Source organism: Terrapene carolina, unplaced genomic scaffold (genome assembly GCF_002925995.2).
Source record: "Terrapene carolina triunguis isolate 2854851 unplaced genomic scaffold, T_m_triunguis-2.0 Scaffold88, whole genome shotgun sequence".
NCBI lineage: Eukaryota > Metazoa > Chordata > Testudines > Emydidae > Terrapene > Terrapene triunguis.
The window spans coordinates 43103348-43131213 of NW_020664439.1; the positions used below are offsets into that span (position 1 = coordinate 43103348).

Below are 27866 nucleotides of genomic sequence, written 5' to 3' on the forward strand. Positions count from 1 at the left end.
GAGTGGGGCGGTGTGGGTTTGCCAGGCATGTGGAGAAGGAAAGGGGGGGAAGTGTGTAGAGATCCTGGGGCTTTAATAATGGCATTGACCTCAGGGGCATGGAGGGTGGGAAGGACACACACGGGTCCTTTTAAACAGAGATGGATTTAATTGGGACTGTCCCTTTAAATCGATAGCCAGGGCCTCGATGGTGGGAAAGGCGTGTGGCTGTGCCCTGGCTTTCCTGTTGGGGGGGGAAGGGGAGAGAGCACGTTAGCGTACGTGACGCAGGCGCGCTGAGGACCAGGCCCCTTCGAGCACATGCGCACTCGCTGAACTGCTCTCTCAGCACTTCTCCCTCCCGCCCTTCGGGCCTGTCGCGGGAGAGTGAGATAGTCAGTGTGCGCCGGCGCAGTGCGCAGGGACTTGCCCACGTGAGGCGCTGCTCAGTGACTGGCGGGAGGCGCTGCGCCAGCCAGGGGTGCCGGCGGCGGCGGCGGCGGGAGGCGGAGCCGGGGGCGCTTTGCTGCGGCCGGGATGCGCTGGACGACAACGAGGGACAGAGGTACGAGCCGGGGCTCGGCTCCCGCCCGCCTAGCGGCCGGTTGGGGCAGGAGGGGCCGGTTTGGGGCCGGTTTGCGGGGGGTAGAGTTTGAGGAGCGGAAGGGGGGCCCAGCGGGTGGGGGCTGCGCGTGGGGGGCCCAGAGACTGGGGGCGGCGAGGGGCCAGCGTGTTGGGGGGCCTGGCTGGGGAGTGCAAGGGGGGCAGCGTGTTGGGGGGCCCAGTTGGGGCTGGGGAGTGCAAGGGGGGCAGCGTGTTGGGGGCCTGGCTGGGGTGTGCAAGGGGTCTGCTTGCTCGGGGACCAGGGTTGGCTGGGTATTGGCAGAGTGGCCCCTGCCCCCATTTTGGGTGTGAGGCTGGTAACCAGTTGCTGGGAGGGACTAGAGGGAAGTTGAGGCCCTGGTTTTGCTGTGTGGTGGAGGGAAGGACCCCATAGGAAAGGGACAGAGTTTCTTGCCAGCTCCCCAGAGAGTGGTTTGAGTTGTTGGAGGAAGCACAGAGCTATTCCCTGTGTCTTGGTTTCTATGGCTAGGTCTACACTACCCGCCTGAATCGGCGGGTAGAAATCGACCTCTCGGGGATCGAATTATCGCGTCTCGTCGGGACGCGACAATCGATCCCCAAATCGATGCTTTTACTCCACCAGCGGAGGTGGGAGTAAGCGCCGTCGACAGGAAGCCGCGGAGGTCGATTTTGCCACCGTCCTTACAGCGGGGTAAGTCGGCTGCGATACGTCGAATTCAGCTACGCTATTCGCGTAGCTGAATTTGTGTATCTTAAATCGACCCCCCCCGTAGTGAAGACGTAGCCTATGTTTTCTTGAAACACTTTCTGTGACATCCATCAAGGAGGCTGGGAGAAGACATGCCCAAAATTCTCTCTCCCGGTTTCCAAGGAAAGACTAGTCTGAGCACACAGATTAAAAGGATCTTTATTGGTTAAAGTTCACATTTAAAATCTACATTGTCTTTATGATGCTTAGTTCTAGTGATTTAAATTATTATCACTGAAAGAACTTTAAAGATTTCTAACTATTTACGGCGTTTGCTTTTTGTTGTATTTCTCAGGGTCATGGAAAACATGCAGGGGAATTTCTGAGACATTGGTACAGACTTCCCCAAAAAACAATATGATTTCATTGGGGAATTTTGCCAAAAAACACTGAGGCCTTGCCTGGAGCAAGATATTTTGTTTAGATTGCATCTCTATTTTGGCTTATTCCTTTCTTTGCTATCAGCTGTCAGTGTAAAATGCAAGGAGTCACTCAAATGTAAGGTATCAAAGTGAACAGGTGCTCCTGGACCAATCAGAGCAACCTTGCAAACTTTACTGGAGGAGTCTAGTTGTTTGCAGCTGACAGCAGGGTCCTTCTCCCTGTTCCAGTTACTCACTCACTAAGGAAATGTGCACACTTCGAGCTGGTGCACTAAAAATTGGTAGCTGCGTCAGCGAGAGGGGCTGGTCACCATGAGTACATACCCATCTCAGACGATAGGCCAAGTAAAGTCTTGGATATGTAGGGTCAAGTGAGCTCTTTCTTGGAGTGCAAGGATTTTTAGATGTGCAGAAGAAAGAAGAATTTTGGTGGCTGGAAATTGATATAGGGCTTGGGATGATTTGGTAACTTCAGAAGCAGAGGAGGACTTTGGAATCATTTTTCGTTGTAGGAAGTGCTCAACCATACTGTGCTATCAATCCCCCTTCCTGGCCTTCTCTTGAAGAGATTTCCAGCATTGCTTCTCCCTCAATAAACTAAAGATTCAGTTGCCTCAGACTACCAGTTCCTAAGGCCTGGGCTATACTTTCAGATCAACATAGGTATAGTGTTCAGGAGTTTGAAAAATCCAGACCCCTGAGCATCTAACTCCCAGTGTAGACCTGGCTAGGTCAATGGAAGTATGCTTCCTTTGACCTAGCTACTGTTGCCTGGGGAGGTGGTGTTCCTATAGCAATGGAAGAGCCCTTCTGCCCTATGGGGTTATGCCAGCACATGATACAGTTCAGAGACTGACAGCTGGTGCAAGGCACTGGTGCTCAGCACGGTCACTGGGGACCTGAGTTGCAAGGCAGAGGGAAGCTGAACAGAGAGTCCTGTGTGGTGGAGGGATAAAAACACAAATTGGATACGTGGACACCTGTTCCAACTGAGCATCTTCAAATGGATGATCTTACAATCACATTGTTGTTGCTGAAACTTCCAGCTCACCCAATAGGTTTTGATGGCATTTAATTTCTCAATTGTCTTGAGAGTTAAAACCATGGACATTAGAAGGGAAGTTTGCACCTTTCGGAGCTACTCTTTCATTCTCTGCATGCTTCAGAAGACAGGAAAACTTTCTCAAAAGATGCTAAGCACAGGCAACGTCACTTGAAATCAGTAGAAGCTGTAGGTGCTTAACAGCTCTGAAAGTAGGCTCTTAATTTTATAATGAAAGCTTAAATTCTGCGAAAACATCAGGGAGGCCCCTCAATCCATGATAAATGCAGAAACTGTGCATGTAAATTTCTAGTTCCTCTGCTCTTTACTCTGCTTAGACAATGAAAATAGACAAATTTCACTATAGCTTTGTCAGTTGCACATTCCTGCTTTGATATAGTGACTGGGATGGTGTTTCAGAGTTTGTTTCATGTGATTATAAAACCAACCAAAAAGTTGCAAGTCTAAAAATTTTAAAATGGAATTAAAACTTTTCTACTAAAGACCTTATTTGTAGAAAACCTAATTTTTGGGCTAAACATGCCTGACACCATCCCTCTATTGGCAATAATTTTCATAACTTATTTTTTGTTGATATACATACTTGGTACTATTGGACTTTGCCAGTCACTGTTTGTAATATCTTACATGTGTATAGTATCTTTCATCCCAAAGCATGCTCTCTAGGTGTTACTTCACCACTGGAGGGTTACTTCACTACTCAGTGAAACTCAGCAGTTGTTCAATGGTGCACAGAAACATTGCACAAAGGTGTAGAACAGGAAGTGAAGAGATACTATATCCAGTACTGTAAATTTTAATCTGTACAAACGGAATTACATCAAATTTGAGCTAAACATCAGTAGCTGCTAGTGCAGTGATATGTGATTATCTCCCATTTTCATTGTGTATAAATTAAAATTTTCCGTTTCCATATTTCAATCATTTAGTTGTTTTTTCGAAACTTTTCATAGGGTGGTCTTCTGTTCGTATTAAGCTAGCTGTGAAAATTCTCTAATGACTTCCAGAAATGCACATAATCTTTACAGTGTCGCAAGCATGTAGCTGAACAGAAAAAGGAAGAATATTCACAGTTAAGGATTCAAATGTGCCGTATGTTTTCCAGTACTTCGTTTCATTGAGGATGGTGACATAGCTAGTTAATTTTGCTCTAGCAATGAATGTCATGTGTTGACTAAAATATAGCTGGGATGGCATGTGTACGAACTATGCTCACAAACAAAGTAAAAGGTTTGGGGTTAAAAATTGTTGCACCTGTGCAGAATTTGGCCCTTGGTGTTAAAATGAGTTTCTGTACTTGAATATAACTATTTAATTTTACTGGAGGAAATACTAGTTGTGCACATCTGAGGCAAAATTGGACCTAAGTAATCTGGCAGTTTTTACATTTAATTTTAAAATGGCAGCCAGAAGAAGTTTATTGTATGAGGACTAATTATTCATACCAATGTTATATAAAATTAAATTTCTTTGCATTTATAGGGGTGCATGACACCTCTGCAAAATAAATTTGTATACCTCAAATACCTTGGTTTCAAAATTTAGTTAATATTGAATTGCTCCCAAGGTAAAATTTTGAATACCAAGTTTGTACTTGACGCTAACTTAAAACAAGAGTCCACATGTGCCGGTGCAACAAATGTTGTACCATATGTAATCTGTAAATTATCTCACCTTGACACTAATCAGTATTTGGCAAATAAGGGGAAATAAATGGAAACATACTGTTTCAGTGTAGTGTAAATAAAATATAGTAGAGTTTAACATCCCCAAAGAGTGGGAGTATTCTCAGAGGTGAGGCAAACTGTGTGCTGTCATCCTGCTGTGCCTACTTACTGCAGCTAAGAAAACAGGACCTGGCAGTGAGTGATCCCAGACAGTGTATGCCATGTATTGCATTGGATTTAAGGACGTAGTGTCAGCTGTATCTTCGAAGTTTCTTTGATTTTTAAGCCCAAGTTCTTAATTTTGATTTCACGTAACCGTTTTAATGTAACATTTGTATTGGCAAAGTAGTGAGTTCTTTTTTTTTTAAGGCACGTGTACAACTCTCCTGAGAAATATATTGCACAGTTCAGTTTCTCTGCTGTCATTAGTGCATTTTTTAGCTATTACCCCAAATATTTGCCTTACCCCAAATATTTTTTTAAGTTGAGAGAGCACGCAAAACCAGTGATGGTTCTTGCAGCACTGAAAAAATTAAATGTAGAAAACCTCTACTGTAGTATTTTTCAATTAAACGTTTTCATATAGAATATTGTTTTGCAGCTATCAATTCTACTAATAATGATGAAAAGAGGAAACTTTTCAGACTGTTAAAATAATACTTAACCACTCCCTGGAAGGCTTTTTCTTAAAGGGGCACCATCTTGAAATCTGCACTTGGGGGGATAGACTTTTTCGTATTTTTAAAAAATGTTTTCCTCTCCCCATTGTGTGAATGACTCAGGCAAACAGAAGAAACTGACTAGCAAAGCATGAGAAATAGTGAAATTGACTATACATTGTGTGTGCCAAATGCCTGAACTGAAATATAGGGAAATGATTGTTAATCTTTGTAGTAATATGAAGTATTATAACAATAGTAAGTCAACTTTTTTGGACAGATGTGAATTAAGTTGATGTCCCATTTTTAAGAACATTGGGACTAGTGTCCAACAGTTAGTGACACAGTTTTGCAACAATATTGCAAATTTCATTTCGGCTTTGTGACACTTCTGCTTTGAGAACAACTCAAGTTAGCCTCATGTCTTTTTTTTACTGTTCGGTCTTATTTTCACTAGGTCGTTTTTCCTAGAAATTTCCCTCTGTTGCTATAACTAATTCAGTTTAGTGCGGAGAAGACAATGGCAGCTGCAGGCATTTTTAGCCACAGTTGTCTCGGCCTGCTGGAGGTTAAAAAGCCAGCAGCAATCCAGAGTCCTGACAATGCTAGTGTTTCCGCTGGTGAAATTGCGTCAGTGTGGAGAAAGGCTAGTGTCAGACACCATATTAGAAAATCGCAAGGTTTAGAGGTGAACCAATGTCTCCAAATGGGATTGTGCATGAGAGCTGTTCATGAACATACCTTCCAATGTTTTTTAAGAAGTTGTCTAGACTGATACTTTTATGGCTCAGGCTGCTAGATGCAGGCTCTTCTGTGCTCATTGTGGTATCTGAGTGTCTGAGATTGCCAGTAAGTGATGTTACAGGGATCTGAAGGAAGGTTCTGGAAAGTTCCATGGCAGTTAAAGGGAAACTATGATGACAAAAAGGGCAGTGAGTTAGGAGCCATTGAACCAGAGAGAAGTGAAGGGAGGTGTTGGCTGACTTTGTGTTGAATCACTGCCATGCAACTTGCTAGTTCTGTTTTTGTTGCCTGATAAGGTTCAGGAGCGCTGCTGCTGCTACTTGAACGGCCCAATCAGTTCCTGTTGCAGTTTTCCAGAAAGGATCTCTGAAGCCTCGGGCTATGTCTACACTACTGGGCTATGTCTACATTACTGCCGGATTGATGCTCTGGCAATCGATGCACCGGGGATTGATTTAGCGGGTCTACTGAAGACCCGCTAAATCAACCACAGATCACCCTCCAGTTGCCCCGAACGAGAAGAGTAAGGTAAGTCGACGGGAGAGTGTCTCCCGTTCACCCAGCACAGTGTAGACACCGCAGTAAGTTGACCTAAACTATGTCGACTCCAGCTACGTTATTCAGCTAAGTTGTGTAACTTAGGTCGACTTATCGTGGTAGTGTAGACATACCCTAACTGGAGTCTGAGGCTATGTCTTCATTGCAGCTAGCCAATCCCCTATTGTTGCTGCCATCCACACACACAATACTGTGATCTGGGTTTGGTGGTGCTTCAAACCCGGGCAGGTGGACTGATTTTAAATCAGCAATGTTAATCTTGTCTTGCGTTTGTGCTTTTTAGTTACTTACCAAAAGAAAGGTTGATTATCATTAGTTGGTAACCATTAAAACATGTTCATTTGCAATTAACTATAGCCCTTTACACTAAACTTTGTATTTTTTGTTAACCAGGAGGATATGTTCAAGCTATATAATTGCTTACATAAATGTAAACATACGTGTATTCATATTTCTATTCTTTTTTTATACGAAGTTAGAAAATGTCAAATGATACGTTTATTTACTAGATTAATTTTTTATTTGATTTAAGTCAAGCTACATTTGGAGTGAAATTGGAATTCAATGAAATGCACAAATACAGCATTTTAAAATTGTTTTTATTCAAATAAAGTTTATCAAAAACATGTTTTGCATTTAAAACTGATTTATTAAACATAGGACTATTAACTGTAATTAGTGCATTAAACTGATTGTTTCTGATCACCATGTCCTTTAAGATTTCAAAACTCGTATTTCTCGTCCTCCATACCTCGTTTTTATTCATAGTTTGGAAGAGGGAAAACAAGCCCTTCTGCCTTTTCAACTCCCACTTGGTTTCTTAACTTTGAATGAACTAATCACTGAATTGAACTTATTGAATAACTGAAGAAAATATGCTCTCTGTACCGGCAAAACAGGCTACTGCTGTCAAAAGTGGGTTTAGCACTCCAGTAAACTCTAGTTCCAGGTGCTTAGCCAGTGACTTCTACTAGAGTAGTGGTCTTTCTTTAAAACTTCAGCAGCAAACTTGTAGTGCTTGAATATTTTTTTAAATTTAATTTAAATTATTTTAATTATAATAAGTTTAGGCCTTCATATAGGCAGTCATAATTTCAAGTTTAATTTTAAATACATTTATTTTAAAAAAGAAGAAAATATTTAAATAAAACCTAATTTTAAAAATTTATTTTATCTACTTGAACATGGGCTGGCTGGCTGGGCTGGCCCAGCCTGGAGGTCTAGGCTTGAGCCTGGTTTCCACTTTAATTGGTGTTGGTAACCTACCCACATGGGATACAGGCTAATCAACAGAGGTTCTCATAATCTTCCAGTGCCTACTTATAGACTTTAACGTCAGAAGGGACCATTATGATCATCTAGTCTGACCTCCTGCACAACGCAGGCCACAGAATCTCACCCACCCACTCCTGTAACAAACCCCTAACCTATGCCTGAGTTATTGAAGTCCTCAAATCGTGATTTAAAGACCTCAAGGTGCAGAGAATCCTCCAGCAAGTGACCCGTGCCCCACGCTGCAGAGGAAGGCGAAAAACCTCCAGGGCCTCTGTCAATCTGCCCTGGAGGAAAATTCCTTCCCGACCCCAAATATGGCGATCAGCTAAACCCTGAGCATGTGCGCAGGACTCACCAGCCAGCACCCAGGAAAGAATTCTCTGTAGTAACTCAGATCCCACCCCATCTAACATCCCATCACAGACCATTGGCTGTATTTTCTTGCCCTTTGCCTACTCCTTTCTTTCATACTGGACATCACTTTCCAGTTTGTATACACGGGTTCAGCATTTGAACCCCGCATTTCATGTGGTCTGCTACATTTCTGCTGCACTTCTACATACTTGAACAGAGATGCCATCCAGCACACACACATGTTGTCCACGGTGCATTTAAAACAATTCATAGTGGTGCAGTGCAAAGAGCCATGGGGTAACCCTCCAGAAGTCCTAGTGTCTCACACTGGGGACTATAGCACCAGTGTGGACACAGTAACATGAGTAGAGCTTTGCAGTAAGGATGCTCTGCCTAGGCTATGCTAACCTGAGTGCTGATCACCCAGGCTAACTCTGCAGGTAAGATATACTCTTACGGAGGAACTAGCCTAAAGAGCGACAGGCGAAAGCCAGGAGAGGAAATGTGAGGAAATCCCCCTTATAGGAGTTGCTGTTATATCCCATTTAGGAGAACAGTAATGACTGCCTTATTAATAAGGCTGACCAAAAAATAGACTACTTGCTCACCGTTGTGCTGGTGATCTGTACTGGTTTTTACCAATGTGTGTCCCAGTCTATTACTGCATGATTCACAATTCTCTGCAAGTCAGCCCCTGACCTTTCATGGTACAGTGGGAGTAGCTTTAAGAAAGTAGTGCTAACCTTTAAATTCTTTACCCTCTGTTTGCATTTCTATCCCAACAAAATAAAACCTGTCCATTTTTCTGATTGTTCACTCTAATAGGTTTTTCAACCGTGAACTCTATAGTCAGGGTTATGTCAGGACTCCCATTGTCAACATCTGTTTCCACATGTTCATAACTGAAATTCTCCTTTAAGGCTGACATTTCCGTGCTTGATCTCAGTTTAGACACCACTCTCTCTTGTTTTTAAACGTGTGGAAGTTCCTTTGGTGTCACAGTTGCACCTCATGCTGCTGTGGATAAACTCCAAATTTTGTAATCATCCTTATTGAGAAGCAGATCTTTCAGTTGGTGAAGTGGGGGAAAACAAGTCAAAATAAGTGAGTGACAAATCACTTCTGAGCATGCTTGGTGTCATCTCCTAAAATGTTTAGCAAAGGAAGCCCTGCCCCACTTGTAACATACTGTGTCCTCGGCAGGCCCTGGGACAAATTGCAAGAAGCAGACGGAGAGTTGCAGTGACACCTTTGCAATCATCCATGTTTTTTCCATTGGCGTTGCCCTGCTCTGTGGCTTGTTCAAATATTCTGCTATTCTTTTCATCCAGCCTGGCAGAAAAATGACTGTTGCCAAACATAGCAACAGTGATGTGAACCTTCTTCCGCATATCCCATTCACGTCTGTCAAAGGTGGACTCTGCTCCCCAGAAGGTTCTTGGAATAACCTTTACTTCTCCGGGATGTACATATATTTGACGTTACTAGTTAGGCCACTAACTATGCCTAAGCAGAGAGCATGTAATGTGGGTGAACTGATAGTATTACGTGGCCCTCAACTTTTGAATTATTGGACAGTCTTGTGTGATCCTAAACGCACATCCTCACAGTTTTAACTATTTATATATGGCCATCTAAGATGCAGGTCATTGCAATGGGGAAAGGGATTTGTTTAGAAGGCTCAGTCAGTGTCTTGAGCTGGTACTATTTTGTTAGTCTAAGGGTTAATTTTGGTTATGGCAGCTTACAGCATTGCCCTTTAAATATAGAGGAACCATTTTACAGTGTACTTGGCTATAGTGAAACGTCATTTATAGTGAAGAAAGAAAGCTCCTTGCCTGGAATATGATCATTTTAGTTCCTTTTTAATAGAAGAGTTTCTGTTGAACTGACTCACCAGAGGATGGCTCCCCAATACTTAAGGTTTATTATGCAATAATCGGGCTTCATTATGTCCCTGGTGGAATCTGATAGTGAGGCATGCTTGTGGCTAACTTTCAGACTTAAGCCTGTGGTTTAAAACTCCTAAGATGGAAGTTAAATATTATCTATGCTTTACAGATTCACTAGCCCAAGTTGGGTCAAAATTAAGATTAGGAGAGAGTGATCTGAATGAGAGGTTACCTGCTCTTTAATCTAACTAAGAGGAGCAGCTGAATAATAGAACTGGGAGGGGACACATGTAACACATTGGTGAGAGAGCCATTGCAACCATTATGCTTGAACTTCTAATGCAATATGGGGATTTGGGAGGCTCTTGGAATTTTAGACAGACACACTCCCGGAGGAATGTGAATTGTGTTTTCATGGCTTTGAATTCAAAGTTATCTGAAATGTAACCTTGTGTTCCTTATTCTTACAGCTGCCCTTCGAGATCATAATGCAGCAGAAAAATGAAAGAACATAGAAGAAATTTAAATTGGAAAAGAAGTCGATTGCTGTTCCTTTCTAGAAGATGGACCACTGGATTTTGGGGGCTCAGGAAATACTGCTTCCAAAAGAAGCATTTTTTCCTAGCTAAGAGAAGAAGACAAAGTGCTCAATCAGTTGTGAGCCTAAACCGGAACAAAGCGTACCGATCTCTCCAGTGCAGAAGGAAGGCACTCAGACTCCAGAGTGAGTGGGTTCCTAAAGTGCTTCTAAATGCAAAAAACCATCAAAAACCAACTGCTGAACACAGCACTTTTTCTACAAAAACGTCCAGAAGGGCAAAAAAGCCCTTTCCCGATGGCAAAACTGGAAGCCCACGTGCAGAGGCAATAGAGAAGTTGGACAATGAACCCTTTCAGGGTGAAGATCTCTTGAACAGAGTCACTGGATTACAAGCAGATGCTAGTCTTGGCTGCATGCATGGCAATGACCACAGGGCCTTTTGTGGTGGGCTGTGCGACACTATCTTACCTGTAAAGAAGGATGGTTTCACACCCAGTGGGGAGGAATGCAATAATGATGAAGGCAATGCAGTCGTAGTAGTCTTAAACAATAGTAAAAGAAGGTGCTGTTGCAGAGGGCTAGAGCAGAATGGAACTTGTGGCCCCTTGACTACTAAAAAGAGGTCCAGATTTAACCAGTATACTGTAAAAAAGATACCTGTATTTATGATGCATAAGAAACTTTCTATGATTAGGTTTCGGGATAGAATCATAAAATCCCCAAAACTTAGAGCAAGAGGCAAAACCTGCAAATCAAGTAAAATCAAGCCAAGCTGGGTGGAGAAAGTTACCAGGGACTGTCAAGAGAATCTTCAAGGAGATTTTGAAGGTGGATTTTGTAACTGGTTTTCCTGCTGGAAATCTAAAAATAACTCCTTTTGGAACCTGTATAGCTCATCAGATATGAACAATAATACACTAGGACCTGTAGCTGAGGAGAATAAGACACCTGCATCTGACATCTGCCTTACACAGGATGCATTACAATGTGATGAGCTACATTCTGAGGAACCTGCATCCAGAGATGGCAGTGTTAAAATCTGCCAACCAGAGCTGCACAAAACAGCTCCTTTGGGTACAGAGACCTTGCACGGGACGGAAACAAACGAGGCTCCTGTAGTGGACAGTTGCCATGAGGATCTTTTCCTCTCAATAACAGAGAGAGAAATTGCAATTTCAGGTCAAGAAGATGCAGAATCGAATCAGGTTATGTGTGTTGATGAAATGATATTGTTAGAATCCTGCAAGGGGGATTCAAATATGAACAATAACCTTGCAAATGGACCTTTTTCAGTGGAGCTGGCACAAAATGAAGACAGCTCTTCCCAGATGGAAGTCGAAGGCTCCATAAATCTGGACATTTTTAGTGCAAAGTTACTAGATCACCCTTATTGTAAAAGCCCCCTAGAGGAGCCTTTGCCAGAAAGCACGGGACTAAAATCAGGAGCTCGAAAGGGAGGCAGAAGGAACAGTCAGAAAGTTTCTCGTGTGGCTGATGAGCAGTTATCAACATGGATTTGTGGTATACTCTTTACACATGTTATAAAGCTAGTCATTCTTGAGAATAGCTGGGCATAGCATATGAAGTTGGGAATATTTGAAGTTTCCTTACCACTTTAATTCCTTTATTAAAATGGTTATACACCATGAATTGCAAAAAGTGTGTAGCTTAATACTCCAACTGAGATGAGAAGCTGTGATGAGGAGGGTTGTTGTAAGGGAAATGGGGCAGTACTTTCCTCACTTGGCAGGCTTGCTTATGCTAGCTTTAGAATGGTACCTTCTGAAGTATGGATATAATGCTTAATTGACGCAAGCCTTTTATTTTTCAACAATTGTTGAATGGTACATCTTTCTACTTTGTTTTAGAGAATACAATCGAATTGGGCTGCTTGTGAAAAATATGGATCAGCATTTTAAATTTAGAAAATGTTTTTACCTTGAGGTTATAAAGGGACAGTAGAGGGTTAAAATGCCTTAAAAAAAAAATCAGGTAATCTCACATATTACTGGCAACTTAGATAGTGATCTAATTTGCTTTTCCCTAGGCTTACTGCCTGTGTAATTTCTCAGCTTCATTTACCTTTAAACAGGAGACTAAACCAGTCAATTTCACTTTTGGGTTTTCATACCCTAAATGTTTGAATAGGGAAAAGTCTAAATCCAAACAAAACTTCAAAAAAACCAAAAGGGAACACTCATATTCATTATACATGATGAACCGACCCTGCCTGATGGAGTTTCTTTTAATGTGGAGCATGGTACAAATACTTGTGTTTTGAAGTGTGTTGTATATACAACCTTATCTGATGTCAGGATATATATATATATAAAACAATGTAGTAAGAATTAGCACTCCCTTTTGTACTGTACCATTAAGATACTGGTAGAGTTCAGCAACACTCCGATAACTGTGGGTCAGTTGGTTTTCATTAGAATAGCCTATTTTCAGTAGATTATACAGCCTGTTATATGTTCCCTTTGACAAGGAGTGTTAAAGGATTGCTACTAAATTTGACAGACTCAGATTTTGCCCCAATTCTCCACTTTCCCTGTCTGGAGAAACTTTTTATGGTCAATCCTCCAAAACATGGTGTGAAGGGGAGAGAAGCTGGATGCAAAATATGGTCTAGCATTGAACAAATATTCCTTTGAACTCTATTGAGACAGAGTGATTTGCTCATACACAGTGAATATATATGCATTGTTCCTCTACTTTCAGTTCTCTGTGGAAAGCAAGCCAGAGGGAAATGAGGAACAGACCGGCATCCAGCTTCTCTCTCCTTCAGACCATGCAGAGAAATTGAGAACTCTGAACTTGGGTGTGTCAGCTGGCTAATAGCATTTCAGTTCACTCGGAAGCAAAATTAAGGCCTGGTCTATACTTAAAATTTAGGCCAACATAGCTGCAGAACTCAGAGGTGTGTGAAATCCATACCCATGAGTGTTGTAGCTATCCTGACCTAACCCCTGGTGTAGACACAGGTTGATGGACGAATGCTTTTGTTGATCCACCTGCTGCTGCTTGGAGAAGCGGTGTTCTACAGCAACGGAAAAACTCCATCCATTGCTGTAGGCTGCGTCTACACTATGGGGCTGAATTGACATAGCTGCATCACCGTAGCTATCCCACTGTAATTCCTGTGGTGTATACATGGCCAAAGTATCTAAATAGGGCTCAACTAAATTCCACCCTTGATGTTCTAGATGGGGGAGGAGGCTTTGTGGCTAAAGCACAGGCAAAATCAGGTGATCTGGCTTGTGTTCACTTATTTTGGCACTGCTAAATGGCCCTGGGCATGTCACTTAAACAGTGGGCCTCAGTTTCTACTTTAGAAAAAATTGGTATAATTATATTTCTCAGGGATATTTTGAAGCTTAATTCATTACAGCAGTAAGCACCAGCTGGATGTGAATTAGCACGCTATTGGGGGTGGTATTCAGGTATGTTGTGAGGCACAAAGATAGAAGGTGAATGCCTTCTTCCAAGTAGGAAGTACACCATTAACTTACTGATTTACACCTTGGCAATATTGATTGCTAATACTCTGGTTCATTCATATTTAATTTTCTTAAAGTTTTAAATTTGGGGGGGAGGGGAGTGGCATATGAAATCTCGTAAAAGCGGAAAAATAAAAAGTAGACTTTCACTTCCTCTTTTTTTTTTTTTTTTCTTAAGAGTTTCTGGGCTCTTTGGACTCCTCTTTCCATTCCCAAGAAACCCAGCTGTGCTTTCATAAGCAGTTTATGACCCAGTATTCACTTTGAATATACTTTGTTATTAACTGGGGACCAAATCCTGCTCCACTGGTAGTCAGTGGCGAAATACAAATTTTGGCATATGGAATTCCCAATTGAGTTTGGATATTCAGTGGGTTACAAGTGCCTGCAGGGACCACAAAGTGCTGCAGAGACAGTATTTTGATAGGAGGGTCCATCAGGCTGCCTTTTAGGTCTCCAGGTCCCTTATGTTGTCTCCCCCTCAATAGCGTTCTCCCCGATCCATTTAAGAGAATGGGTGAAGGGATTTTTGTTTTCCAGTAAAGAGGTCCTAGCTGTGTTGGTACATGTGACATCAAAAAAGGCCCAGTCAGCCAATCCACGTGGCCCCAGACAGTCATTCCTAGCTAGACTAACAATGTTTGTAGAAACCTTAGGGCCTCAGATGGAAGGTGTAATAAGTGCACATTTGTTCTCTTTGAGCCTTGGAGTATCGCACGAGGGCCTAAGATCAATGTGATGGTAGGTCAGACTGAGGGAAGATAGAGATGGGGTCGGTGTCTTAATTCTCAACCTCTTTGATATTTGTGGTTTTGTTTGTCCTTTTAATCTCTCTCCAGGATTTTAGATTAATTTAATCTTGCCCTGTTGTGCAAAGGTGTTGCAAAAAGTAATGTTTGGCGCGTCTGTAGTGCTGCCTATCTGAGGACCTCAACGTTCTTTTCAAGCATGAAAGAGCTTCAGCCCTCTGTTTACAGATGAGGAAGCTGGCACTGAGAGGTTGCAACTTTGTGCCAGATTTGAACTTGGGATTGTTTTCCCCTTTGAGTTACCCTTGCTTTACACCAGCATAAGTGAGATCAGAAGTCGGCCAGAGCCAGGAACAGAACTAAGAACTCCTCAGTCCTGTCCCTGAAGCATGAGAACATATATGTAGCATAAGGCTTAATAATTTCTCAAACACTGTCTAACCTGAAGACAGTATTTCCTAGCCAGGGTGAAAAACACTTTTGTGATCACAACCCTTTACAACTTAAAGGAATACAAGCTATGCTGTTAGCGTTTGACAAAGTTACAATTAAGGACAGTCCGCAATGAACTTCAATACTTTTTTTTAGTGTGGTTCATGTTTCTTCTTACTTTTGTTTAATATAATTTCTTTCCTTTCTTGGCTTCACTTCACCTTTCCCCAGTAATACATTATGGTATGGTATTTAGCACTGGAATGGGTTACCTAGGGAGGTGGTGGAATCTCCTTCCTTAGAGGTTTTTAAGGTCAGGCTTGACAAAGCCCTGGCTGGGATGATTTAGTTGGGAATTGGTCCTGCTTTGAGCAGGGGGTTGGACTAGAACCTCCTGAGGTCCCTTCCAACCCTGATATTCTATGATTCTATGTCTTCCTACATTATTTTCAGTTTGTTTTCCTCTTTGCCTTTCTCCCTCCCTGTCTTTTTATGTATCTTCCTTTTCATTGTGTTTTCAATCTCTTCTCCTATATTTTTTCTCTTCTTCTATTTCTCCCCCAGAATCTCTCAAAATACCATGATTTTATTTTCTAACAACTTATCCCATTAGTCTCTCCTTTCCCTGCCCTGCCCCGCCCCATCCATCTATACCCTCACACGTGCTACTCGGAAACTTGATCAGACCCTAAATAATTGGAGGACTAGCCAAAAGGCCAATGCAAAATAGAGAAGCCCCAGTGCAATGGGTCCCATGTCCAGATGAGACGGGAGCTATCTGTCCCCTCCCCTATCTCCTGGGAAAGGGAAAGATGCTGGAATTCCTACTCGGGTGATGTCCCTGGTCCCTTTTCTGGGGCTCCATCTTTCTTATAAGCGTCTGGTTCTGGCTTCCAATATGTTTGGAAGTTTTTCCCTCGATTCCAAAAAGCCCTGTGGCAGCTGGAAGGGAGCTGCAGAATTTGGTGTCTCTTCCTCCTGAACCGTAAATGTTGTTCGATGATCTGTTACTCCAGTCTTCTCTCTCATGATTTTTCCCTCCTACTTACCCTGCTTCTTGATGCTGGAATGGGGTGATGTCTCCACCGTTCTACTCCTGTTTCTCTTAGCAGCCAGAAAACATATGTTTGCTAGACCTTCCCTCTAGACTCAACCTTTTGGTCTTTTCCAGTGAATATCCCCAATTGCTGTTGTCACTGCTGCTTAGAGCTTTCACAAGCAACAGCAGGGTGAAATTGACTTGATTCTCGAGTTTCTCTGCTGAATAGTTAGTAAAAATTGATCAGACTCTGATATGTTTTTACTGTACTACAGTTCAAGAAAACAGTGAGCAGCAGCGGAGGCATGGTAGCTGTCAGCAGACAGTACTGCATTGACTCTTTTTGCATATGGGAGGCTATCTTCATAACCTAAGGGCTAGAAATTTAGTTTTAATGAATGCTTTAATTCTTGCAGGAACTGATGGCACCCTGAATTTACAATGTTTGAATAAGATATATGTAAAATGTTAATAGAAATAGGCAAAGGGACTGGTTCTTCTCTTGCTTATAGAAGTAACTCCAGTGGGATACCTGGGTATAAATTCTGTGTAAATGAAGAAAATTGGGCTCAAAGTGTTTAACATTTTTATGTAGATGATGACTTTTAAGTGATCTTTCAGTTCTGGGGTCACTTCCCCCCTCTTTAATGGTGCCTCTCTGAGCTTTTTAACTCTTGTATTCTATTAACTGCATGCAGCAACTTGCCACCAGGTGGGTGGGACACTGTGCTGTTAAATATTTCTAATATCTGGTTTTGTTGAACTAGAGAACTCAACTTTTTACATGTTTGCTTTTTCATTTATCTGATGTATTCAAAGGATTCCTAGATGAAGTGATGAAGAAATATGGCAGTTTAGTTCCACTCTGTGAAAAAGATGTCATGGCAAGATTAAAGGAAGTCTTTAATGAAGATTTCTCCCATAGGTTTGTAGCTGTAATATATTCTAGTACTTGTAAAGGAAAAGTTATTTGACACACTAATTTACATTCCAGATTGAAACTGACACCTGCTGGAACAGCTCCATTTGGTATGACCTGGAATATCTTTATCCATGTCTCTACCTTTTCAATTCTGTTTCAGAAAGCCTTTTATCAGCAGGGAAATCATGAAGTATCGGACAAGGCATCCAAAATCTTCCACTTGCAATTTCCGGGTCTTCTATAATAAGCACATGCTAGATATGGATGATCTGGCTACACTGGATGGTCAGAACTGGCTAAATGACCAGGTTAGAGATGCTTATGTTTACCTCTTCAAAGTGTTAAAAAATATTAGCTAATCCTCAGAACCCCCTGTGTGAAGGTAGGTCACTGTTATCCTCGCTTCATAGATGGGAAACTAAGGCAGAGCGGTCGAGTGGCTTTTCATTGGCAGACCCAGTAATATAGAACTTGAGTTTCTGACTCCCAGACCTGTCCTCATGCAACCACATTGTACTTCCTCTTCAAGAAGACAGTGGTTGCAGGTGCGAAAAGATAGTATTTCCTCCCACTTAGCTAGAAGAGGAGAAAGTAACAGCAATGCAAGGCCCATAGCCAAAAAAACAGAGAGAGTAGCAGTCCTCCAGATGTGCCTCAGTAGACTTCAATTGAACTAAACCAACATTTCACATTGAGGCAGTCTTTAAGCATCTGCTTATATTATGTCTGCTCTAGCAGCCCATTGTTGATTCCAGAGCATAATAGAATGTTACTCTAATTAGTCAACTTCTTGTTAGAAAAAAGATGTGTGCTTTTTTAGATGCCCTCTCAAATCTTGGATTTACTTTCAGTAATACAATGTTATTTTTGTGCAAATTATATTTTTTTACTAACTCTTGCAGATTATTAATATGTATGGTGAACTCATAATGGATGCAGTCCCTGACAAGGTGAGCATTGTGAAAAGGTGTCCATTATGGGGTTGAAAGGGAGCGATGGCATAAGACCATAGGTACATGTGTCAAATAGGAGGGAGGTGTAACTCAGATTAAAATGCCATTATGGTGATTCAAAGTGACAGTGTAAAAATAGCCCCTCTGTACTCACTAGATCTGCTGCCTTTAGTCAGTCTTTTGTTCACTTTACCGGTACAAATTTTTACTCCTCTTAGTAATTTACTCAAAAATTACGAAAGTGAGCTGGAGTCTCTTCTGGCTCGTGCATCATCAACAGAGTTCTTAACTACTTTCCAGCTGTAGTGTCTCTCATTGTTGGTGTTGACATTCAGGGCAGAAGAAACCCATCTTGACTTTCAGATTCTGGATTGAGTTTGGTTGTAGCACTGACAGTTAGAAGAACCATCTGTTTACTTGTAAGCTGAACAAATTGAATATGGAATCATTGAGACCACAAAGAAACCACACAATGCCATTTTTAGATTGGCTGGCTGCACAGAGTATAGCAACCCTTTAATGTTCTCGCTCAGAATGTAGAGCACTGCTTCTTTGATTGGTGGTGGTAGTGATTCCTCATTAGTATTCTCTCTGCTTTTCAGTGCATGAACCAGAACTGTGGTATTGGAGAGTGTATCTGTCTGCCTGTGCCCACTTTTTATAGTGCATAATTTAAATCCTCATGGGAGATCTTGTTCTAGTACTTTGTAGAATGCCGTTAGAAGTTTCTGTTGGCATAACTAATGGGTCTTATCCAGCATTTTCAAATGCTGAACTATCCAGCTTTTTTCAAGCAATAACTTCTACCTCCTCGATACTAGCAAGATTATTAAATACAGATGTTGTAAAACTGCATAAGATGTGACTTATAGCTTTTCATTTTGTATTAATCTCTTCCTTTAATTGAGAGGCTAACACAAGTGTTAAACAATTCTTTAGCATTAGGTTTAACTGTAAAAATCTACAACCTTTCGCCACAACAATAGGTTGTAGTTACTTGCAAAAGATGTGACGCAGTAGACAAAGAAATATTCTGTAATTCAGAAGCATTTTTGTGAAGTCTGTAACTGGCCAGAGGGTTGAACGCTGATGTCCATGTTTTTGTGTCTTAAACTTTATATCTTTTAACAATCAAATTATCTGGTTCTGAGTCAGAGCAGAAAATGGAAGGCGTTTCCAGCAAGTTATGTAGGGAGGATGGGAAAATATGATTTTCCCCCATCCTCCAGTGATTTTAATCCCTGGAATGCAGGCGAATAATATCTGTAACTCTTCTTTAGCCTCTTCTCCCTAAACAAAGGATTGCAGCTGCATGTCGTAGGCTTAGGAATGCCAAGTTCAAAAAATAAACTGCTTCGCATCACATGTTCTAGGGCAATAGAGAGTTTCTCTTCTTTCTAAAGAACAGCAGTATCTATTTAAGGGTTGCTAAAACATCTGTAGACTTGCTTGTCTCTTTTGCTGTTTTGCTTTTTCAGTTCTTGTGTATTAGCCAGCTAGACGTTTAATTATGTAGAAGTTATGTTAGGCATTACTGGAAGAATTTATGCACACTTTTAGCCCTCATTTCTTTTTTTAATTTGTCTTTCTAGGTTCATTTTTTTAACAGCTTTTTTCATAGACAGCTGGTAACCAAAGGATATAATGGTGTAAAACGATGGACTAAAAAGGTACCATTTAATTCTGTCGATTGCTTATCATTTGTATAGAATAGACCACTGGATGCTGATACTTCGCATTTCTCCCCCGCTCACAAGAAAATGTTTAACTTGAAATTACGTTAGTACCAAGTGACAAAAGAAAGTTTTACTGCTCGTTACTCCTCTCAGTACTGCTCAGCTGACAAGCCTGTGGGAAAGCTGTATTCTAGTCCTCCTTCAGCATCATCAACAGAATTTTTTTTTTTTTTTTTAAAGTTTCATTATCATTTGGAGCTTAGCAAAAAGGGGTGGTAGCTAACAACTCAGTTTGGATGGCAAAACCCCTTCTTGCTGGTGATGGTGTATGAGAGGCAAAGAATTCAGCCTGGGTTCTCGAAGTCAAGTTGGTTTGTATGGGGCTGTCAGCTGAAAGAAAAAAAAAATCTCTGTTTTGTAAACGCTTGCACATTTGGTACGGAAATTTAGAGATGACAAACAAGAAACCGCACAAAGCATTTTTAGAGACTGCGTGTACAGTAGAGCCACATTTTAACACAGGTATTAAACAAAAAAATCAGGCTAGCCCATCTTCAAATAGGAATTGTAGTATACTTTGATAAAGGAATTGAAAAGTTACCAGGTTTCTGTTTACCTCCCCTGTGGTGAAATGTGACTTTTTTTTTTAAAATATACCAGTGGTCTTTAAAGGGATACTGTTTAGATGATCCAAATCTTTTACTAGAGCTTATTAAAACTGGACTTATTAAATTCTAATGTGCTTTTTCACTACGGTCAGTGATGTACTTTAGACATTTTGCAAAAGCTTGGTAAGTGAAACTAGACTAGTCACTTTTTGGTTCTCATGTTCTAGAGCACTATTGATTATGCTCACATCATTGTTGGGGAGTGTTCAGATGGGGACAGGACTGTATTACATGAAAGTAACTTGAAAATATTTGGTAAAAAAATCCCTAAAGTCAGGCCCTAAACTGTTGTGGGTCCCTTCCAAAGTAGATCCCTGTTTCTTACCGCACCACTGCACTGAGAGGAAACTTCATTTCCCTTGTAATAAAAGCAATAGGCTGTCACAAAAAATTGTTATATAAATGCTGATACTAATAGCTCTCACAATTCAAGTACAGATATAAAGGCAAAGGGCCAGACTTTCAAGGACTGTTGAGCATTTAGCATTGAAAATTGGGTTTATGACTAAACATTTTTCAGGAAAAGTGTCTGCTTTCTGCAAAAATGTTCAAATTGTCGTCTGAAAACCCAAATATTTTAGTTTGCATACATTGGTGCAACGCCTCATGGGAGTTGTAGTTTGGTTGCTTAATGTCCCAGTTCTCCTTTGCAGGCTGGGCCCCCTGTCTGGATTACAAGAGGGGAGACTGTGGTGCAACATGGGATATGCAGCCTGGCCTACAGAGGAACGTGAGGCACTGCTGTAGCATTTCCAAATCGAAACACATTATCAATATGAGCTGCTGGGTGCAGAGCACTTCCAAATACACCTCTACCCCTATGTAACGTGTTCTCGGGAGCCAAAAAATCTTAGTGCATTATAGGTGAAACCGCGTTATATCTAACTTGCTTTGATCCGCCGGAGTGCGCAGCCCCGCCCCCCAGGAGCGCTGCTTTACCGCGTTATATCCGAATTCTTGTTATATCGGGTCGCATTATATCGGGGTAGAAGTGTATCTGTCTGACCTCTTGTTTGCATCATATGTGTTACCCGCTAATGTTCATACGGACACTTTATTTCCTTACGACAGATGTAACCCGCCCCTCTCCCACTCGTAGTATTATAGCTTGGGCACTATGCTTTGTACAAATTGTGTAGTGCTTTTAAAAATAGATAGGAATTACCCTGCGGGATCAGACCAGTCCAGTTAGTCCAGTGTCCTGTTTCTTCTGCATTTCTGGTGTACACAACAAGATTCTACCAATATCACGTGCTTTTGGGGGACAAAAGAGAAGATTGAGGGGGACAGTGCTGTTGAAGACCAAAGCAGTTCCAATGCCTTCCTTCCAAAAGAATAAATCCTGATCTACTCTTAAAAAACTAAAAATAAAAATGGGAGTGTTCTCAACTTTGCCATGTTGTTTAGATCCCGCCATTCCATATGATTTTTAAGGTGGTATTAGTCCTTCTCCCTTGTTTGCCTGTCTGACTGCAGTACCTCTGCTGCTGGGTAAAGTATCCTAATCCAGGAATTGCCTGTGCTCCATTAATGATGCAGGATGAGTTGTTCACTGTGCCTTCCGAATGTTCCGTTGTGTGTAATGGCTCTTCATATAAACCAAAATCTAGTGCATGGGGATCTGGAAATCCACTTTTGCTTTCCATTGCCATTCCGAGCACTAGGAATTAAACAACGTAAGCACGTAAAACCTTCCTTAAGGAACTGTTGTCCTCAATATTAAGATGCCGTCATCCCTTACCCAAAACTTTGTTGTTGTCGCTCCCTATGCCCTCTGAGTCCTTGCTTGTGGACTAGATCTATGGATTTTTTGTGTGTTACAGTAGCACTGCATAGCCCTAGTCATGGCACAGGACCCTGGTGTGCTAGGCACTGTATAGTATATTAGCCTCCTCTTTCATTGACTTTGAAATGGAGAGTCACGCCCTGTTTTATATTGCTTATTGGACTTTATAGAAGCACACCGAATGTTCTAGGCAGTGTGCAGACACAGGAAGAAAATCTTTACCCTGGAAAGTATCTCTGCCTCTTCATTGTCCAAGCTGCAGTTCACTGGGCAAGAACAAAGTGCTATGTTACAGTGAATACGGGTCAGAAAAGTGCCTCGGCCTGCTGTTTCTGTGTGGTTTCTTTGAGTCCTGATTGCTTAATCTGCTGACCCATTTTTACCGCCATCAGCACTGCAGAGTCGGTACAAATCAGCTGAGTTCTCACTGCAGAAACATCCTTGCCGAAGATGTATACATGGCCTAGCTTGCTTGCAGGTTGTGTTAGCCATGTTAGTTAAAGTGAGTGCCCACGCCACCCTCCGTTCTAACACGTAAATCGAGCGGGCTTGGTTGCAATTGCAGGTGAAGACTAAATGTGGAACCCCCACAGTGTTCATCATTGTTTTTTTTACTGCAACAATGTCTTGCATCTAGTACAAGACACAAAGGTGTGACTGAAATGCCCACGTGAAGAGCTCTTGGAGGGAGTTAAAAGAAGAGAACTTTCAGGGTCAGGAGAGGGCAAAGATGTTCTGTTTTAAAAGAAATACAATGTTGTGGGAAGCGTATTTAACTTGCACGTGGTCTGTTCCCCTGTTTGGTAATACTTACTGTTTTGTTTGTCAGGTGGACTTGTTCAAAAAGGCTCTCCTGTTAATTCCTATTCACCTGGAAGTCCACTGGTCCCTCATTACTGTGAACATCCCTAACCGAATTATTTCATTTTACGATTCCCAAGGCATTCATTTTAAATTTTGTGTAGAGGTAAGAGGAATTATTATAGTTACGCTTAAAGTGCTTGGATCCTTGCTTTAAGAATTAAATTTTTATCCTATCCAAAATAAGTCTAGGTTTTGGAGGCATCGTGCTTTATGTAATCTCTGTGCATGCACTAAAAATAAAATAAATACTGGGCACTTCTATTGCCTTCATCCAGTTCTCAAAGTGATTACAAAGGTGCAGGAGTGTTATTAACTTCTTTGACAGATTCGGAAACTGAGACATGGACCTTGTTCAAGGTCACAGCGACTCTGTGCCAGACCTGGGAATAAAGCCCAGGTCTTCCATTGCCATATTTGTACAACCAATCTATGTCTAGCAAACTTTTTCTGTTGTGTGTTCTCTTCTTCTGTAGCACTCCCACAAAAACAATTGCTTAAAGCCTAGTACAGTAAGAGAAATCCATTGTTCAAAGAGGAATAAGATAGCCGTTTGCACATCTTGTGAACCAAAGATTGTTTTGTTTTATTTTTTTGAGGAGTGGAGGTACCAGCATTTTTTTTCTTAAATGTCTGGTCGATTGATAATATTTCAGTCATGATGGTAAAACGTAGGCAAGTAGTTTGGCCTGGACTGCCCAGTTTTAGTGGCTGTTTTGCAAAGGTGACCTAATGGCTTGCTAATACAGCAGGCTGCAGCTTTGAAGTGTGTGTAGTGTGTATTAAGGCAGAGTAGCAATTATTTTACAGAGCTCACAAAGGACGTCAGAATTAAAATAAGTTTCCCATCAGCAACTGCCAAAGATAAAGCTGAGGCCTCACCTACTCCTAAAACTTAGATCGACCTAGCTACATCAGTCAAAGCTATGAAAAATATCGCACAAGGAGCTACGTTGTTAGGTTGACCTATCCCCTCCTGTAGACACAGCTAGGCCCCATTGACCAAGCTACCACCTTTTGGAGAGGTAGATTAACTATATCAATGGGAAAACCCCTTCCGTCAATCTAGGAAGCATCTACAGCACAGCTGCAGCAGCGGCTGTAGTGTCGACATACCCTGATGTTTATAGAGCTAGAGAGTTGCACACTTTGCTTCTGTAGGGCATGCTCATTGCAGACACCGGGGGCTTCTTGCATCCCTCCATTCCCATTGTTCACAAGCTCCCTGTGTGCCACCCTCCCGTTCCCATGTATTTCAGGGACTTTCTGCAATCTTCACCATGCCACAATTCCCCATTCTCCCCTGGCAGGGGTTCCGTGTGACTCCCTATCTCCCCCCCCCATTTTTATTCTCCTTTTTCTTTTCTTGAAGGGTGTCAACATTGTAAGCTTAATTGGGACATGGTAAAATGAGAGAGGTTGTTATGCTGGACTGTATTCATTTCTGCCAACAACCAGTTCTTTGATTTATAGAGAATTAGAAGTGGTTGAAGGTGTGGCTCTGCTAACCAGATGCTGTCCCCCTCCCCCCTTTTGGATTTTCCGATTTTTTTTCCCCCCCAAAATCAATAGGCTTCTATGTATTGATGCCGAGAACCTGCCCTGAAACTTTGGAATTGATCGGATGCAGTGGTCAAAAGTTATCATGTGACGTTCAAAGAGAAATGCAATCAAATTGTGTGTCAGGGCCCCACAAGCTTGGCCAATCAAATAAATTAAAACTGGACAAGACTAGCCCATCTAATGCATCTTCCTGCCAGTACAAAATTCTTCTCTACAGTTCATTTTCTAGCACTTTGCCCAATCTATTTTTAATGGCCCCAAGTGTGGTGGGGTTTCCACTGCGTTTCTGCGTGGACTGGCGGGCCAAATCCAGCCCTGGTGCTCAGTGAAGCCAGTTAGTTCTCTCCTTAACCGCTAGAGCTGGATTAAGCACAAGGGCCAAACTCACGCTGGTTAAACGTACCCGCATGCCTTTCTCCTTGGCTTTAATTTGTGTGTAACCGTAAGGCTCTGATTTTCTTTTTAAGAACATACGAAAGTATTTACTGACTGAAGCAAGAGAGAAGAATCATCCTGAGTTTCTTCAGGGATGGCAAACTGCTGTTACAAAGGTTAGTGCCAGCCCCTCTAAACCCCGGTGTGAATCTTCTACAAGCTGAGTCTCTTGCGTGGGCCGCCTTCACTTTTAAATCCACGTTATTTAAAGAAGCAGTAAATATTTATTTTTAAATGAACGAAAAGGAAGAAGCTGGATGACTTGGGCTTGCTAATGGGCTCTTGGTTGCTCGTTCAGATCCCACCAGGCCTCTCTCTCCTGTTAAGTGAGCTGGTGGCCTCCGCCCAGACCCTGGTGGAGAAGTTATTCACATTGCAAAGTCACTACAGTCAGCACCCATGTTGGCAGAGGGGTAAAGAACTGTGTGTTCAGTAGAGGCCATCTCCTCTCCTCTTTAGAGGTGACTGCTCCCAAAGGTTGAAGTGCATCAGCAGGGGACAATTTGAGGTGACGGACAAGTACTGCTGTGTATAGACAGAGGGCTTTGTATATATGCTGTGGATAGACAGAGTGCTTTGGTCTCCAGGGCTATCCGTCTGCCACATTTCACCAGCACTATATTCGCTAACAAATAAACTATGTCTGGCAGTGATAAAAGGGAACAACTTGTGTGAAGTGCGAACGAGGGAATTTGTGACTTGCATAACTGCCCCATAATGGCTGAGGATATAAAACAGGTCATTGAACATTAGACAGTCTCCCAACGGCTTCCCACTCACCGGAGCTATTTCTAGGTTCCAGGGCAATGCTGAGAGGATCCAAGATGCATGTCTCCCCCTTATTTCTGTGTAGCGGATGATTTTGGCTCTAGGAAAGTATCATTTTTCCTCTTACAATGCTGTGGATTTAAAGGAAATATGAATGTCTGAGAGCTAGTGAGTTGCAAGTATTAAAAAAAAAAAAGAGAGAGAGATGATCTGGCAAAGCCAGGAAATTAAAGGCTGTCATTTGCGGTGAATTCACTGTCTCTTTACAGGCATCGTTCCAGGCCAGCAACCGTGCAATGTGCAGGCCACTAACTGAAACCTTGCAATGCCTGCCCATAAATTGCCCATTGCTTCCTTCAAGATCTGTGGGGAGGATGGGGATCCACCTTCTATAGCACAAATACCTAGGGAAACATTTCTCTAGGCTTGTGTGAGTTTGCTGATGTCTTGAAGTCTGACCTGAGTCAAGTAGACAGTAATGTTAAAATATTTATTTAAAGTAATTGAGAGGAAGCTATCCTGAATTGGTCATTAAACACCAGATATAGGAGGGAGAGCTGTAATTTATCGGTCATAAAATATCTACTCTCTTAAATACTAGGCATGATCCTAACAAGGTGCTGCGTTTGCCTCCCCTGGCACGACTGGGCCCAAAATAAGTAATTGCAGCTCAAGCTGTACGTGTTGCAGAGTCACCAGTTTTCAATAAAAAGCGCTCACTAATCTTGCAAAATCTCATTTTGGATTTTAAATAGAACAGAGAGAGAAAGCTGAAGAAGGGCTAAAGATATGTCATTTAACGTCTTGCGTCTTTTTCCTCCCTCAGTGCATTCCACAACAGAAAAATGACAGTGACTGTGGGGTTTTTGTGCTCCAGGTAAGAGTGTAATTTTAAAGCGTTATGTGGCTTTTTTTTCTTTGTATTTCTCTTGTCAATTTTCCTGTTTCAATTAAGCTTTTTCATTTTCCTCAGTACTGCAAGTGCCTCGCCTTAGACCAGCCTTTTCAGTTCTCCCAGGAAGATATGCCACGAGTACGAAAAAGGATTTACAAGGAGCTGTGTGAGCGCCAGCTAATAGATTAACAATAAAAACAAAACAAAAAATCAAGCTATTTCTCTGGCATTTCTGAAGAGTTCCAGCTGGTGTTTGTGTACTTGAATTTCTGAAAACTTCCGTGAATTTCAAATGACTCTCAGCTGAGTGGTGTGGCCACGATGTTACCTCAACTTTTTCTGCTCTTTCCCTGGCAGGACTTAACAGAGCTGCCACAAAATATTCCTAATGTCAGTTTGGTTTCCTCTTTTATGTTCTTTCCTGTATTTAATATTTATTATCGACGCATGCATATAGGCAAAGCATGCGACTAAAAAAAGGTATAAAACTGTAGATTTGGTGCACCTTTGAAATGTAGCTAGAAATGACAGAATACAGGTTAAAAATTTGTCTGACAACATAAAGATGCATGATCCGTTTTCTGATGCAATAATGCTTTGAATGTATCAAAAAATTCAATGCCATAAAAAGAGCAGCTAGAACCTTTTTTTGAAAACTCAAATTATTCCATTTTTCTCATTGTGGCTGTGTAGTACTAAATCCCCGCTTTTTGGGCGGTGGGGGGAGGGCTGGATAAATCTGCCTACAGACTTTGTGTGGAGACCCCCTTTGAATAGAGTTGAAGTCACTAATAAAAAAATTGTTCTCTGTTAACATTTATCTAGCTGTCGTTATCACCCTGTTCCCTGTGGTTGAAAAGCAGCCTTTGCACAAATGAGACTTCGGCACTTGACTGTATAATAAAACATGGAGATATTCAGCTATTCAGATTGACAGTATGTTCATATGTGCTTTGGGAGCCTTGATGATTGTGCATGTGTCTTGGAATGTTAGAGGGGGAATGATGAAACTGACCCTGAAGATGCAAAACTTAGTTTTAACGTAGGATTTGGTAACTAGCAACTGTTCACATCTTAGGTAAATTCTATAAATAGGCTAAGGTGAAGTGTTGCGTTTCAGTTCCTCTTTCACTGTAGCCATCTTCCTTCTGGGTCTCTCTTCTGAAATTGG

The 27866-nt window shown here is 41.8% G+C and overlaps 1 protein-coding gene across 1 annotated transcript; it reads left to right on the forward strand.

Moving 5' to 3' along the window:
• Positions 1 to 470: 470 nt before the first annotated feature.
• SENP5 (SUMO specific peptidase 5) lies at positions 471 to 27602 on the forward strand. Its single transcript, XM_024205609.2, has 10 exons — positions 471 to 544; positions 10378 to 11969; positions 16988 to 17093; positions 17251 to 17398; positions 17993 to 18040; positions 19636 to 19713; positions 23003 to 23140; positions 25065 to 25148; positions 26627 to 26677; positions 26774 to 27602. Exons 2-10 carry the CDS (start codon positions 10409 to 10411, stop codon positions 26882 to 26884), a joined length of 2325 nt encoding a protein of 774 aa, XP_024061377.1. The 5' UTR covers positions 471 to 544; positions 10378 to 10408; the 3' UTR covers positions 26885 to 27602.
• The last annotated feature ends 264 nt before the right edge of the window (positions 27603 to 27866 follow it).